The sequence below is a fragment of the Electrophorus electricus genome, chromosome 5, assembly GCF_013358815.1.
Source record: "Electrophorus electricus isolate fEleEle1 chromosome 5, fEleEle1.pri, whole genome shotgun sequence".
Lineage (NCBI taxonomy): Eukaryota > Metazoa > Chordata > Actinopteri > Gymnotiformes > Gymnotidae > Electrophorus > Electrophorus electricus.
The window spans coordinates 25,946,371-25,960,496 of NC_049539.1; the positions used below are offsets into that span (position 1 = coordinate 25,946,371).

The 14,126-nt window shown below is 52.2% G+C and overlaps 1 protein-coding gene across 1 annotated transcript in view; it reads left to right on the top strand.

The window, feature by feature from the left end:
- Positions 1-12,065: 12,065 nt before the first annotated feature.
- trpm3 (transient receptor potential cation channel, subfamily M, member 3) overlaps positions 12,066-14,126 on the top strand; it is a 79,309-nt gene continuing 77,248 nt past the window's right edge. The window contains 1 exon segment of the mRNA XM_035526094.1: positions 12,066-12,298. Within this exon segment, the coding sequence (XP_035381987.1) occupies positions 12,164-12,298 (135 nt within the window). The 5' untranslated portion in view covers positions 12,066-12,163.

Sequence of the window (14,126 nt, forward strand, 5' to 3'; positions counted from 1 at the left end):
CGCCGATCGCCGAGACAAAAACGAGCGCCGAGGGCGCTGGTGGGAGCCGCGCGAGACGAGCAGACGTCCCCGCACGGATTCGCCTTCCCACGCTTCTTCTTTTGTTCCCTCCCATCTGAATTCGTCAGGACAGATGCCACCCCCACACTTCTCCTGCGTCATTCTGCTAACTCGCTTCCCTCCTCTACACTATCCCACCTGTTTACTCTTTTTTCCCACCCATTTCCTGGTGTCATCCTGCACACCCATCCTTTTTTGCGCTCTCTCTCTCTCTCTCTCTCTCTCTCTCTCGCTCTCTCCCTCCCTTCTTTCTTTGTTATCTCTTCCCCTCTCCTCCTTTCTTCTCCAGGCCTCCTCTCCGGAGTCAAAAAAACCCCAACGCTCCGTTTCCCATGTTGGATCATCCTTTTGGCAGGAGGCTGGATGTTTCGCGCAGCATTGGTTTGTACCTCGTTCTCCGGTAATGAGGCGGGTCCCGCCGAGCTCCCCGAGACCCCGCAAGCCGCGCGCTGATTGGTCGTGTGCTATCCAGAGACTCCGTGAGCTGGATGAGCAGTGATTTGGACTGTTTGGAGAGGGGCCGTGTCGTGAGTCACCCGGTGTGTTGGATCACTCAGACTTTAAGATTAAGAGCCGCCGAGAAAGTGTCACTTCTTTTCCCGACAAATCCTGGTTGCTTCAGTTCTCTTTTTCCTCCAAATGTTTTTCCTTCGGTTGTTGGATGTGAAGGGAGGCCTTTAATTGGCTGCGCGACTCTAAAATCCAGAGCGTATCTTCACTGCTCTTCATCTTGACACTGTGTGTGTCGGTGCCATTGCTGAAATGGTACTCCCCCCTGATGCCGGCCCTAGGAGCCCTGGGCGTTTAACGAACTGGGTTACAGAACGCGAACCAAGTTTCGCTTCTTTCACAAGCCCACTTCAGCTGCGGACGCTGAACCACAGCAGACGCTGACGTGGCCCGAAGTGGAGGAAAGTGAATTAGCAGAGAGATGATTCCTTCTCCGACAGCCGCCTGACCTTTTCTCCAGCGCGTCCACCCAAACTGTGCCACGGCTAGAATGGCCTGTAGTGATCCCATAATACTGACCAATGACCTTTAAGGGGCTATCATTAAGACAGGCATTATGGGAACATTTACCCGAGTAAACTTTATTTTTTTATACTAGGTGTTACATAGAGTGTATATTTCATATATATGTGTGTGTGTGACTTGCTGAGCTGAATAATGATGAATACTTGCCCCTTGCTGCCCAGAGGGCTGTTGATTTTCAGTAATACACGCAGGCCAATAATGAAGGTGCTAATACATTCTGAGCAGAATGTAATAAGCTGCTCTGAGCACCCTGTTAGTCTGGAAAACAAGAACCTCACTAAAACCGTCTAATTAGGAAAAGCCACCACAAGTTACTGAAGAAAAAAGTAAAAACAGCAACTTGCTTCCAAACTGGCCACTTCCCAACTTAGCACTCATAGCGACTAACTTAAAAACCGTGCGGAATTTTAATTGGCTCTTACCGTTTTTAAACCCGTGGTTTATAGGTGAGTTAGACATTTACCAAAGAGGGAAGGAGCAAGAACATTGACCGCAAAAAAAATAGCACTGCAAAAGATTTGTTAGGACAAAAAAAAAATACCCTGAAGAATGCGGTTTATCGGGAGTCTCGCAGTTGGTGTGTTTATTTCCCAGAAAGCTCACCCGTTTCAGAGTCTTTTGGCACTAAAGAGAGCTGAGAATGGGAAGGAAAGACTGAGAAGAGAAAGAGACGAATGTAGAGACGATGCGGGGATGAGAGTAGAGAGGTAGAGGTAGAGCGGGACGAGGTAGAGCGGGACGAGGTAGGGCTGAGACCGGTCTTTGGTCTGCTTTATGACTGATTCAGGCAGGCGCCGTGAGATCCACGTGCATGAAACACGAGGAATAGAGCGAAAGGGTGCGTGCGTGCGTGCGTGTGTGTGTGTGTGTGAGTGAGAGAGAGAGTCACCATTAGTGTCATGTCAACAACGACGCCCTCTCGAAAAGGCTGCAGGCTCATGCACGGAGTTTGAAGTCGTTTCTGAAGTCCCCCTCTGTGAAAGCTCAGTCTGAATCCATCACGGTCACTCCAGCACGTATCCAGCAGTGTAACTTCCACTGTTTTGTGGGACTCTCACCCTCGCAATTACGTTGAAGCAGCTGTGGGAGCCTCGGAGAGCTCTTGGGTCTATAGGACGACACGGATTCGCTGCGAGATGGTCCGCCTCTCCTCGGCATGATGAATGGTAAATGTCTGTGCTGGGATTAGTCCTCTTCTGTGGGATCAGTCCTCTTTCCTGGGATTAGTCCTCTTCTCTGGCTGCCTCTCTGGCCTTGTGCATCATTTCGATGCTTCACTTTCTATGAGATGGGTCTGTTCTCGCTGAGGTCGTCCACCCCCGGTGTGCCCTGGCGGTGATACGGCGTGAGCGGGAAAGGACGTTAAAGCCTGCATCCCCGTTGAGACTCTTTGGTTTGCCATAATGCCCCTGACCCGTGATCCTGCAATCGCTCGCAGGTGGGCATGACCCTACCGCTGAGCCGTCTGGCCCTGGGGTCCAGAGATCTCGCTGGGTGATTAGAGCTAACTGGAGCCCACAGACTTATTGGAGCAGGGCCCTCACACAAACGCACACAGACCTGGTCTTACTTTGCAGCAGTGTTTCTGAGAGAAAGAACCAGATCCGGCATGGCGCCACATGGAACTATGGAACTCCCCAGTTCCCCACCGATCTGCTTCTCTTCCTGCGTCTCCATTACCAACACAAAGTACCCATTACTATAGCCTTTTAAAGGACTAATGACAGCTCAGTGTGCTTGAACAAGTGAACACACACACACCCTGGCTCACACACAAGTGTGGGTATGCTTTAGTGTCTGACACACCCATACACACAGATGAGCCCATACAAGCGTGTATGCTTCACTGTCTGGCACATTCTCGGTCATTCATTCAGATGCTCAATGCTGTGCACACACACGCTCAAATATGTGCAGCATTTTATTTATATATAAAGGACAGACTAACGCTGACCTGTAGCAAAATTCTTTCTTTCGTTGTGTAAGCATGTGCACATATTTTTCATATTACATTTCGAACCACTAGAGGGCACTGTGCACTGGGGCATGGGTCCAGGAAACAGGCCAGGTGTCTTAGGGAAAACTAGAAAGCAGGGATCTCCAGGTGTGAGAACATCTGGCTCTTATCACAGTTTCAGATGTTGCCTCTCATAACTCTGGAAATATATGTGCTGCCTTATGACTCTGTAAACGTGTATTTTAAAAGGATCCGCTTCCGTGAAGTATATAAATACCGCCTCACTAGTCAATGTTATCTTTCAGCATCGACCTTTTTTTTTAAAGATTGAATACACGTTAAAAACATTATCCAAGTGAACTAGCTTAGGATAAATCGCTTTGATACCACAGATAGTTTCACCGGACACTGCACCGTGTGTGCTGTGATGATGCAGTCCGGTGTGCGCGCCGAGCCAGTGACACTCGACCCGGCGCGCTTGTTCGCTCCGGAGCCGCGAGAAATTGATTTCTTTTCTGAAGCGTTACTCTCGGGGCCGTGCCGGGCGGCAGGTGGGAATTGCTTTCGCACGTTCACACTTGTCAGGGCCTGACTGTCCCCCCCCCCAACTGTCTCTGAGCGCCCACGGAGGACAGGACCCCGTACAATGTGTCCTTATTCATCGGGATATGAAAAGTGAAAAAACTGACCCCGGGTCAGCACTCTTGGAGCAACTCGTTCAGTAACTCTATTATAACTTTTGTTTGATGCACTGACCCCAGATCTAGGACAGATTTATTTTTTTTTTTTTACAGGGTGAAGGAGTCTAGTGCTGGTCTACAGAATGCTAATGGGTTCCTGGGCCTGTGTTGCAGCGCTGCAAACGAGTGCTGATCTGGGATCAGTTCTTATGCCTGGTTTACAGAGGCTAGAATGAGTGAAATAAGGCTGAAACTGATCAGAAGGGCTCTGAACACCACTGCCGCTGTCAGAGGTGTTGAGCTTGTTAGGATATGAAGGACACGATATTCACTACGTTGTGCTATTTGAATTTTAACCCTGGTCGGCAACCTCCGTCAGGAAGGTCCGGGAAAAGTGATCGTTAGAACATGAAGAAAGGAATGAAATGCTGTGCAGATTATTTATTTATTTTGTCTAGATTTATTTGGTAATTCCTCATGCGTTTCCCTAAAGTCTGCATTTCATGATATACAGCAAACACTCACAACTTCAGAGCGTCACCATAAATGCCAAGCACAGACAAGCACAGTCTGCCCTTCTGGGAGTTAGATTAGCTGCTATGTTCAAATCAGCCTCGGGCTTTTGGGGGAAAAAAGCCGAGACAAGTGAAAGGCCTCTGGCATGGATTCACCTGCCGTGCGTCGCAACTACATTCTAATTTACAGTGCAGAATAAATAAAATCTAAAAAGAAAAACGGTGTCGCACTGGATAATCTCAGTATGATTATACATAAGGTCCGATAAACAGTTGCAATAAACAGCCGATTTCTTTTAAACAGTTTGCAACTTTTCACAGACCGTTGTTATGTCTAGTCATTGTTATGCCACCGCTCGACCTCGCATGTATTCAAAAGCCGAACTGTAAGGAGTTTGTTTGAGGTTTTCCGTGCAGTGCTGAGCAAACAGTTTGAAACAAACAAACAAACAAAAATCTGTGCTAAGCATTCTCGGCTGTTTTCCGTGGGCGAATCTCCTAAGACGAGCGGCGCCGGTTGCAGCTCAAGAACGTTTTCGGCTCGTCTTGTTTTACATCGCTCCCGTCTGCGGGGCCTCGTCTGCTCGTATCATTCGTCTGCTTTCCTCTCTCATTCTCACCGACGAAGAGAAACCAGAGAATATTGCGGAGCGAGACAAAATGACACTCTCTCTCGGTTCAGTGGTGCGGGGACTTTTAATGAACTATCAAAACTGCCCATCAGCTCAGGTTATTAAATAAGCTTTTCTTATGTAATATGGTCAGCAGGGAATTTTCCAGACAAGATCAATCATACAGTAAAACTATCGGTATCACATTTCCCCCATGGATATTTGACGCTCTCCATCGTTATAAATTATTCCAAAATAAGAGTCATTTAGAGTTCTTCATTTTACAATTGCGTGTAGCTGTGACTGTGAAGTCATATGTTGGCTTACCTACACACAGTACACACTCCCGCTACACACAGTGCACACACTCCCTACACACACTCCCCCTACACACAGTACACACTCTCCCCCTACACACACTCCCCCTACACACAGTGCACACACTCCCTACACACTCCCCCCTACATGCAGCACACACTCTCCCCCTACACACACTCCCCCTACACACAGTGCACACACTCCCCCTACATGTAGTACACACACTCTCCCTACACACTCCCCCTACACACTCTCCCTACACACACTCCCCCTACACACTCTCCCTACACACACTCCCCCTACACACTCCCCCTACATTTAGTGCACACACTCCCCTACACACACTCCCTCTACACACCTGCATGCTGACAGTACCGCAGTGTTCACTAGAGAATGTTCTGTGCACTTTTTGTTTCTTCATCTTTGAGTGGTTTTATTTTATTTTTTTCATTCATCTTTCATTTGTTTTTCACTGAAGAGTAGAAAGTAGAAATCGAATTTCCCATCATCTCTGTACCGTGCGAGAAGGATTAGCATCCTGTGGTCATGACTGAAAGATATGTGTGTGTGTGTGTGCGTGCGTGTGTGTGTGTGCGTGCGTGCGTGCGTGCGTGCGTGTGTGTGTTGCCACATATTTGTTTTAGTTGATTGCCATCTAGTGTTGAACAGAAAGCAGCACACCAGAAGCAGTTGGTTTAGCTTCCTGGACAGGAGACGATATGATGTGGAGCTTGTGTTCAGTGGAACGAGACAAAAAATGGAGATAAAAGGTAAACATTTTAACGACAGGAAAGTGATTTTGCGATTTAGTATGTTATTGATGATAGAGAAAGAGCCATTATGCTTAGAACCTGAAAGATAGAGTGAAACTTGTAATGTTGTAATAAAAATGTGTAATGATATAAATCTACTCCATAGTGCCTTTCGTAAATTCCCCCTGGAGGAAACGCGAGAGAGTGCCACCTTCCTGCGCAGCTGCCTGTCAGTACCGTGACAGGCAGCCAATTATTCCCTACAATCTCGCAAACTCGTGCTAGTCCGGATTCCCTCCTGCATTTGCTCCGGGTGGGCCACGGGCCCTTGGGTGGCGTGGGTGGGGTGGGGGCCGTGAACGTCAGCCCATCCGGCTACTCCGCTCCGGCTTCGCGCTTCCCCGCCACCCAGCGCAGAGGCCCGCTCATCTCCGTGACAGGAGGTGTGCCTCCGTAACGGGCATGCTCAGGAACTCCTCCGCGAACGCAAACGAGCTCCTGTCAGCTCCTAATGTCAGCCAAATGACTGTGTAGCATTTCTTGGTGACCCTCCCAACCGTATTGCAGGAGACGTCGCCTAATTTCTTATAAAAGAGGGAGCAGAGCGCCCCCGTGTGGTGCGACAGGAACCCCCCCCCCCCCATCATGATAAAAACGTCAGATGGCTTGAGCCCCCAGTGAGCCCGAGAGAGCAGAACGGGCGCCGCTCTCTGGGTGGGAGGGACCCTTCCCCCTGTCAATCATCACGACACTAGCCAATGGTGGATGTTCGTGTGGTTTCGTGCTTGCTGACAAAGGGCAGCTAGGGAGATACTGAGTGCGCTGGGTTGCCCTCGGTTACCGTACCGGGGGAGCGCTGGTGGGGTGAGAATTGGCATAATGACTAAAGTGGAATCAATATGGGATCAAATTAAAAAAGGAGGTATTTACTTACCCACAATGCACGTTGCTTTTATTTTTTTTGTTTTTGTTTTTTTTTACCCGATCTTATTAGAGATGTGGTTACAAAAAAACCCACCCCACTCCACCGGCCGATTGCACTCCGTCGCTGCTAATCCGGACCAGTCTGCCGTCGTGCGTGAGTCTGGGGGCGTTGGATGGACACCGATTGCGACCCTGCCGAGTAGTGAGATGGGGGTGGGGGGTGAGTGGGGAGGTCCGCCTCTGAAGGTCGTCGGCACCCTACAACTACCGAACAGAGATTTCAGAGCAACAGAACAGAACGTTATCCACCCCCCACCCCCAACCAAAGCATTCGGCCGTAATGTAGAAGTGCAGGAACACACACACACACACGCGTTGTTTGTTGGAGGCGGTAATACACACAATCCCTTCACACAGACGCGGGGAGGCCGCCTGCCTGGACACTCTCGGGCCGCTACGGGTCTCGATTATGAATCGATCAGGCGATAATTACAAAAACGGAAAAGAAGACGATTGCCGCGAGGCGCGCCGCAGGCTGGAGAGTTCTGGAATGTCTCAGCGTTCGCGACTGTGTGTCCGAGTGGAAACTACCATAGCTGCACAAAAGAGGATGTTGTGAGGATGTTGTGTGTGTGTGTGTGTGTGTGTGTGTGTGTGTGTGTGTGTGTGTGTGTGTGTGTGTGTGTGTGTGTGTGTGTGTGTGTATGTGTGTGTGTGTGTGTGTGTTGGCTGTGAATACATGAATTATAAGCAGGACCCTCGGCTGTATCCGTGCACTGGCATTGCCGGTAGCTGTCAGGAAAATGCGCCCCCTGGATTAGGTGTGAAATTCCCTGAGAGCGGAACTCCGTCATCCGGTCCGGCGCACCTGACGGAAAGATCCGTGTTCGGACTTCGGTCGAAACGCCGGAGCTTCTCAGAAGGCGGGGGCTCCGTTAGACTCCCGTTAGCCTCTCGGTCGACTCGACGTCGGTTCGTCGTCAACTCAATTTAGGATGCGGGTCTGCGGCTTCACGGGGCACTCAGGACGCGCATCGTTTGGAGGACGTGGACGCACACCGAGGGGAGTTCGAGTTAAACGACGTTGTGATAAAACTGCGTGTCACAGAACTATTCTGTGTCACTCATGAACGTTTGAACGTTTATGTGCATTGCACCCTGGAGAACAACCTAGACCACATCTCCACACCACGTTAGGTGCGTCACGGCCGGTAAACATCCTCCAACTTGGGACACAAATTGCGTGTAGTGTTTCAACCCCCCCTATGCCCTTAGTGGTACAAACCATGAAAATATGGTAGCTTTTAATGGTATTGGTGGAACCGTTTTATTGGTAACAACCTTTAAAATTTCACATTAGCATTTTATAACGCCTCTACATCATGACTCTGTATTTGTGTGGCTCCACTCGCCCAGGGGCCCACACTGCGTCCAGAATCAAATCTGATTGGGGGACAGTGTCTCACCTTCATACCCATTAAAACCAATCCCACACCCAGAGGAGGCGGCACGAGTAGAGGTTGCTATGGGAACATGCCCTGGCTTTGAGACAGGCAGCTGTCTTGGATGGTTACCGTGTAGGGGCATGTGTGTTTGTGTGGAAGTGTGTGTGGTGGTCAGGCCATTATGAGGTAATCTGTAGGAACTGAAGCAAGATATCTACCTGTCTGTGTCTGTCTGTCTGTCTGTCTGTCTGTCTGTCTGTCTGTCTGTCTGTCTGTGTCTATCTATCTATCTATCTATCTATCTATCTATCTATCTATCTATCTATCTATCTATGGGTCATCCTCTCTCAGGGTCTTTTTTCTCTTTCTGACACTCACTCTTACATTGTCCATGTGCATCTGTGTCTTATTTCCGTCCTCTTCTGGTGTGTAAGTTGGACGCGTTCCGTAAAGGTGGGGGATTCGCTGTAATGCTAAGACACTGTTGCACAGAAACACCACAGGGAGGCTGTGTGAAGGGTGAGAGAGTGCCACCTGTGCACTAGTGTGATGCAACTGCGCCGTGGTCTCGGTCCAGCCACAGGCTACACACTCCACTCCCACACTCTCCCTAAACACTCCACTCCCACACTCTCCCTACACACTCCACTCCCACACTCTCCCTAAACACTCCACTCTCACACTCTCCCTAAACACTCCATTCTCACAATCTCCCTAAACACTCCATTTTCACACTCTCCCTAAACACTCCACTCCCACACTCTCCCTACACACTCCACTCCCACACTCTCCCTAAACACTCCACTCCCACACTCTCCCTAAACACTCCACTCTCACACTCTCCCTACACACTCCACTCTCACACTCTCCCTACACACTCCACTCCCACACTCTCCCTACACACTCCACTCCCACACTCTCCCTACACACTCCACTCCCACTCTCCCTAAACACTCCACTCTCACACTCTCCCTACACACTCCACTCCCACACTCTCCCTAAACACTCCACTCCCACACTCTCCCTACACACTCCACTCCCACACTCTCCCTAAACACTCCACTCTCACACTCTCCCTAAACACTCCATTCTCACACTCTCCCTAAACACTCCATTCTCACACTCTCCCTAAACACTCCACTCCCACACTCTCCCTACACACTCCACTCCCACACTCTCCCTAAACACTCCACTCCCACACTCTCCCTAAACACTCCACTCTCACACTCTCCCTAAACACTCCACTCTCACACTCTCCCTAAACACTCCACTCCCACACTCTCCCTACACACTCCACTCCCACTCTCCCTAAACACTCCACTCTCACACTCTCCCTACACACTCCACTCCCACACTCTCCCTACACACTCCACTCCCACACTCTCCCTAAACACTCCACTCTCACACTCTCCCTACACACTCCACTCCCACACTCTCCCTAAACACTCCACTCTCACACTCTCCCTACACACTCCACTCCCACACTCTCCCTAAACACTCCACTCCCACACTCTCCCTACACACTCCACTCCCACACTCTCTCTACACACTCCACTCCCACACTCTCTCTACACACTCCACTCCCACACTCTCCCTAAACACTCCACTCTCACACTCTCTCTACACACTCCACTCCCACACTCTACACACTCCACTCCCACACTCTCCCTACACACACACACACTACATCCTTCATTATCTCTCCATTACCCAGCACTGTTCTTTCCCTCTTCCTTCTTCCCACACACTCTGAACGCCCCACACACTCTGAACGCCCCACACGCTAGCCAGCATGGTGCCGTCTAGGGGGACGGAGGCGGCCCTCTCTCCTGCAGAGCTTCGGTGCAGAGCAAGAAGCCAGGAGAGGAGGGGAGTTGGCAAACGCAAAACAAAAAAGTACAAAAGGGGAAAGAGAGAGAAAGAGAGGAGGCGAGGGGAGGTATGAAAGAGAGGAGGCGAGGGGAGGTATGAAAGAGAGGAGGCGAGGGGAGGTATGAAAGAGAGGAGGCGAGGGGAGGTATGAAAGAGAGGAGGCGAGGGGAGGTATGAAAGAGGCGAGGGGAGATATGAAAGAGGAGGCGAGCGGAGGTATGAAAGAGGAGGTGAGGGGAGGTATGAAGGAGGAGGCGAGGGGAGGTATGAAGGAGGAGGCGAGGGGAGGTATGAAAGGAGGAGGCGAGGGGAGATATGAAAGAGAGGAGGCGAGGGGAGGTATGAAAGGAGGAGGCGAGGGGAGGTATGAAAGGAGGAGGCGAGACGGAGGGGGGCGCGTGTGAAAGGCGGCCGCGTAGGACGCCAGCACGCGGCGTGCACAGCTCCTTCTTGCCCCTTTATCTGTGACCTCAAAGACCCAGAAAAAGAGAGAGAGAGAGAGAGAGGGGGGGGGGGAGAGAGAGAGAGAGAGGGGGGAGGGAGAGAGAGAGAGAGAGAGAGAGGGGGGGGGAGGGAGAGAGAGAGAGAGAGGGGGGGAGAGAGAGAGAGAGAGTGTGAGAGTGATAGAGGGAGGGAGAGAGAGAGCGAGAGTGATAGAGGGAGAGAGAGAGCGAGAGTGATAGAGGGAGAGAGAGAGAGAGGGGGGGGGGGGAGGGGAGTTAAAATGGTGCACGTCAGGCCAATGCTGAAGTGTGCGTTCAGAGGCGCAGCAAAGGTTCTCCTCCCAGGAGGAGAAGTCCGGTTACCCTGTGACTTTTTCTCCGCTCTCCTCGCCTCCTGCTCAGAGCCTCCGTCGTCCTGCGTCTCGTTTTCTCTCCCCTCTCTTGCCCCGTTCCCCTCCCTTCTAACCTCTTGCTATTATATTCTCTTGTCGCGCTTTCTCTGTTTCTCTCTGCTGTCTCTTGTGCTCTCCCTCCTTCCCTCTCTCTTTCTCTCCCTCTCTCTCTCTCTCTCCCTCTCTCTCTCCCTCCCTCCCTCCTTCCCTCTCCCTCCCTCCCCCTCTCTCTCTCTCCCTCCCTCTCTCTCTCCCTCCCTCTCTCCCTCTCTCTCTTTCTCACTCCCTCCCTCTCCCTTGCTCTCTCTTTTGTTTCCACTTCTTTTCCCTCTCGATTTTCGCTCCGTCTTTCTCGCGCGCAGTTCTTGGAGGCAGGACTGCTCTACATTACGGCTGCTCTCCTGTTTCTCTCTCCTTGCTCCATCTCTCTCTCTCCCTCCCTCCCTCTATCACTCTCGCTCTCTCTCTCCCTCCCTCTATCACTCTCACACTCTCTCTCTCTCTCTCTCTCTCTCTCTCCCTCCCTCCCTCTATCACTCTCGCTCTCTCTCGCCCTCTCTCCGGCTCTCACACTCTCTCTCTCTCTCTCTCTCCCTCCCTCTATCACTCTCGCTCTCTCTCTCCCTCTCTCCGGCTCTCACACTCTCTCTCTCTCTCTGTCCCTCCCTCTGTTGCTCACTCTCTCTTTCTTTTCCTCCCTCTATCACTCTCTCTCTCTCCCTCTCCCTCTCCCCTCTGAGCTGTCCCTTGCGCACGGCTCCCTTCTCTAGCGCTCCATTCTCCCACCGTGCGTTTTGGAGCGCACGCTTCCCGACACCTCTCCTCTCGCAGCGCATCTTCCTCCTCCTCCTCCTCCTCCTCCTCCTCCTCTCCAGCTGCCGCCTCCGGCGCGCGCACTCCGGATTCCCCCGCACGCTCTGGAGCTCCTACCCCGGCCCTGCGGATCCGCGGGGCGCCCCGAGGGGGGGGTTTGCACAGCGGGGCCCGGGGTCCAGGCGAAGGGCTCGACGCGGGAGGGGGGGTGGGCGGAGGGGAGGGTTGGGCTGGGGGTCGAGCAGCGTGTGCGGTCTTCCCGTCTGGATCGAGCGAGGGTCATGCTCTTTGAGTGGAGTGGGATCGAGATTTGGCCGGACGCCGATTGCACGCCGCCGCCGTCCCGATGTGGGGCCCTTTTCCGGACACCGGGAATGTCCGGCCGGGAGCGATGAACCAGCTGGACGCTCCGCGGCCTCTCAACTGGACCATCCGGAAACTGTGCCATGCCGCCTTCCTGCCTTCAGTGCGACTGCTTAAGGTACCCACGGGAGATCCGGCTAGTGGGGGGGAGGGGTGTGTGTGTGCGGGTGGGGGGGGTCAACACATGCATGGGAAAACAAACCTTCCAAACAGCCTCTTATTGGCGCGGTTGATGTTTGAACTTTATGAAAACTATGTCTCGCTAATAATGTGGCATCTCAGGGAGCTCGGTGGAGTGGCTCACTCACCGTCTCGCAGAAGTTCGAGAGAAATTAGACTGCGAGAGGAGAGGCATGCTCTACATAGCAGGGCTTTCTGATCCGGCTCAGAGGAATCCAGAGAGGAATGGAGAGGGCAGCTTGGTGTGGTCCTGGCTGGCTTTCTCCTACCTTTGTGGCTGGCGCGTCGCAGGGAGTGTTTTCTCCCGTCTGCTCGGAGAACGACTTCCCTCACGGAGTGCATCATTAGTTTAACGGGCTGTCGGGCTGATAATCGCAGCAGCCTCGCGCGCGTGTGCTGTAGTCCTCCGTGTGTTGCCACGGCACTGCTGCAGATCGATAACAAAGCAAACAAACAAACTCGTAGTATCTGTGAGAAGTAGAATGTTTTGCTTTTTTTCTGGACTTAGACATTAAACTTCGCTGGCTGTGTGTGTCTGTTTTGGGCTGGACAGTGGAGAAGCGTGCGAGTAGCGTGCCAATCAGAGTGCTGTCATGGGTCACGTGTCACGGCAGGAGAGGGCTGACCGGCAGCCAGAAGGTGACGGAGGGCGTTCTGTCAGACTGCAACCAGAACAAGCCTGCACCGTCACCTCCGCTGCTCCACACAGGGGCCCCGTCAGTTTCCGTAACGCGCGGCAGGACGGGCAGCCAGGCCCCCGCGTTTCACAGCTGACGGTCACTCGGCGTTTCATTAGGAACACTGTTCACTGGGAGGCAAAAATACCTCCAACCAGCGCAGGCCCGCTGGGAGCGAACTGTGAGAATCTGCTAAAAATAAGTGCGAGGATAAAGCAGAGATGCCGTTCGGAGGCGGCAGGTGCTCTGGAGGGCGCGTCTGAAGCGTGAATTAACAGGTCAACGCTTGTGTTCCGGGCTCGCAGAGACGGGTTTGTGCAAGTCGGGTCTAGTTGTGGGCTAAGTTTCACGGCTTGCGTTGACACTCCAAATAAAAGATTATTTATAGTGTAGACCGATCACCACAGACTGAGCTATATTGGTCTGTGCGAAGGCCTTGATTACCCGATTCGTGTTGTGCACCCTGGGAGGGGGTCAGGTCTGATTATTATGATTGAGTGCTGGATATGTGTTGCATTATATAGCATCCTGTCGCACTGTGATGCCTTGCGTTGCATTGCACTGTGTGTTTGCATCGCTGTGCTCAATGTTGCCGTGTTTTGTGTTGTCAAACGTGTTGTGGTTATGTTGGGACACGACGGAATGCTATTGGCTGCAGGAGCCTGAGCCGCAATGCTGCAGTCATGTGACCTCACCTCTGCAGCACGCAGATGGATTTTGTTCAGCCTTCCCCCCGCCCCCTGCCCCCTGGCCCCGCCCCTGGCCCCGCCCCCTGCCCTTTCTGGCTGGCCCTTGTAATTGAGTGAGGGGAAATATCGGCATTTATGATTCACTGCTGCAACAACCCCGGCGACCCCCTGCCGAACGCCCTCCGCGAGTGATCCGCGGCAGCCACTAGTCAGATCTTGGAAGGGTCCGGACCTGGGGGTGATCCCTGACTGACGACGCCATAATGAATCAATGACCTTGGGCTTATACACGTAGGTCAAGGCCCACTGCACAAAGGACAAGGTATGTGCAAGTGTGTCTTTGCAGCATTCAACCACAGAGAGCCGGTTCACAGTAACGCTTCGTACTAACGGTCAGGGA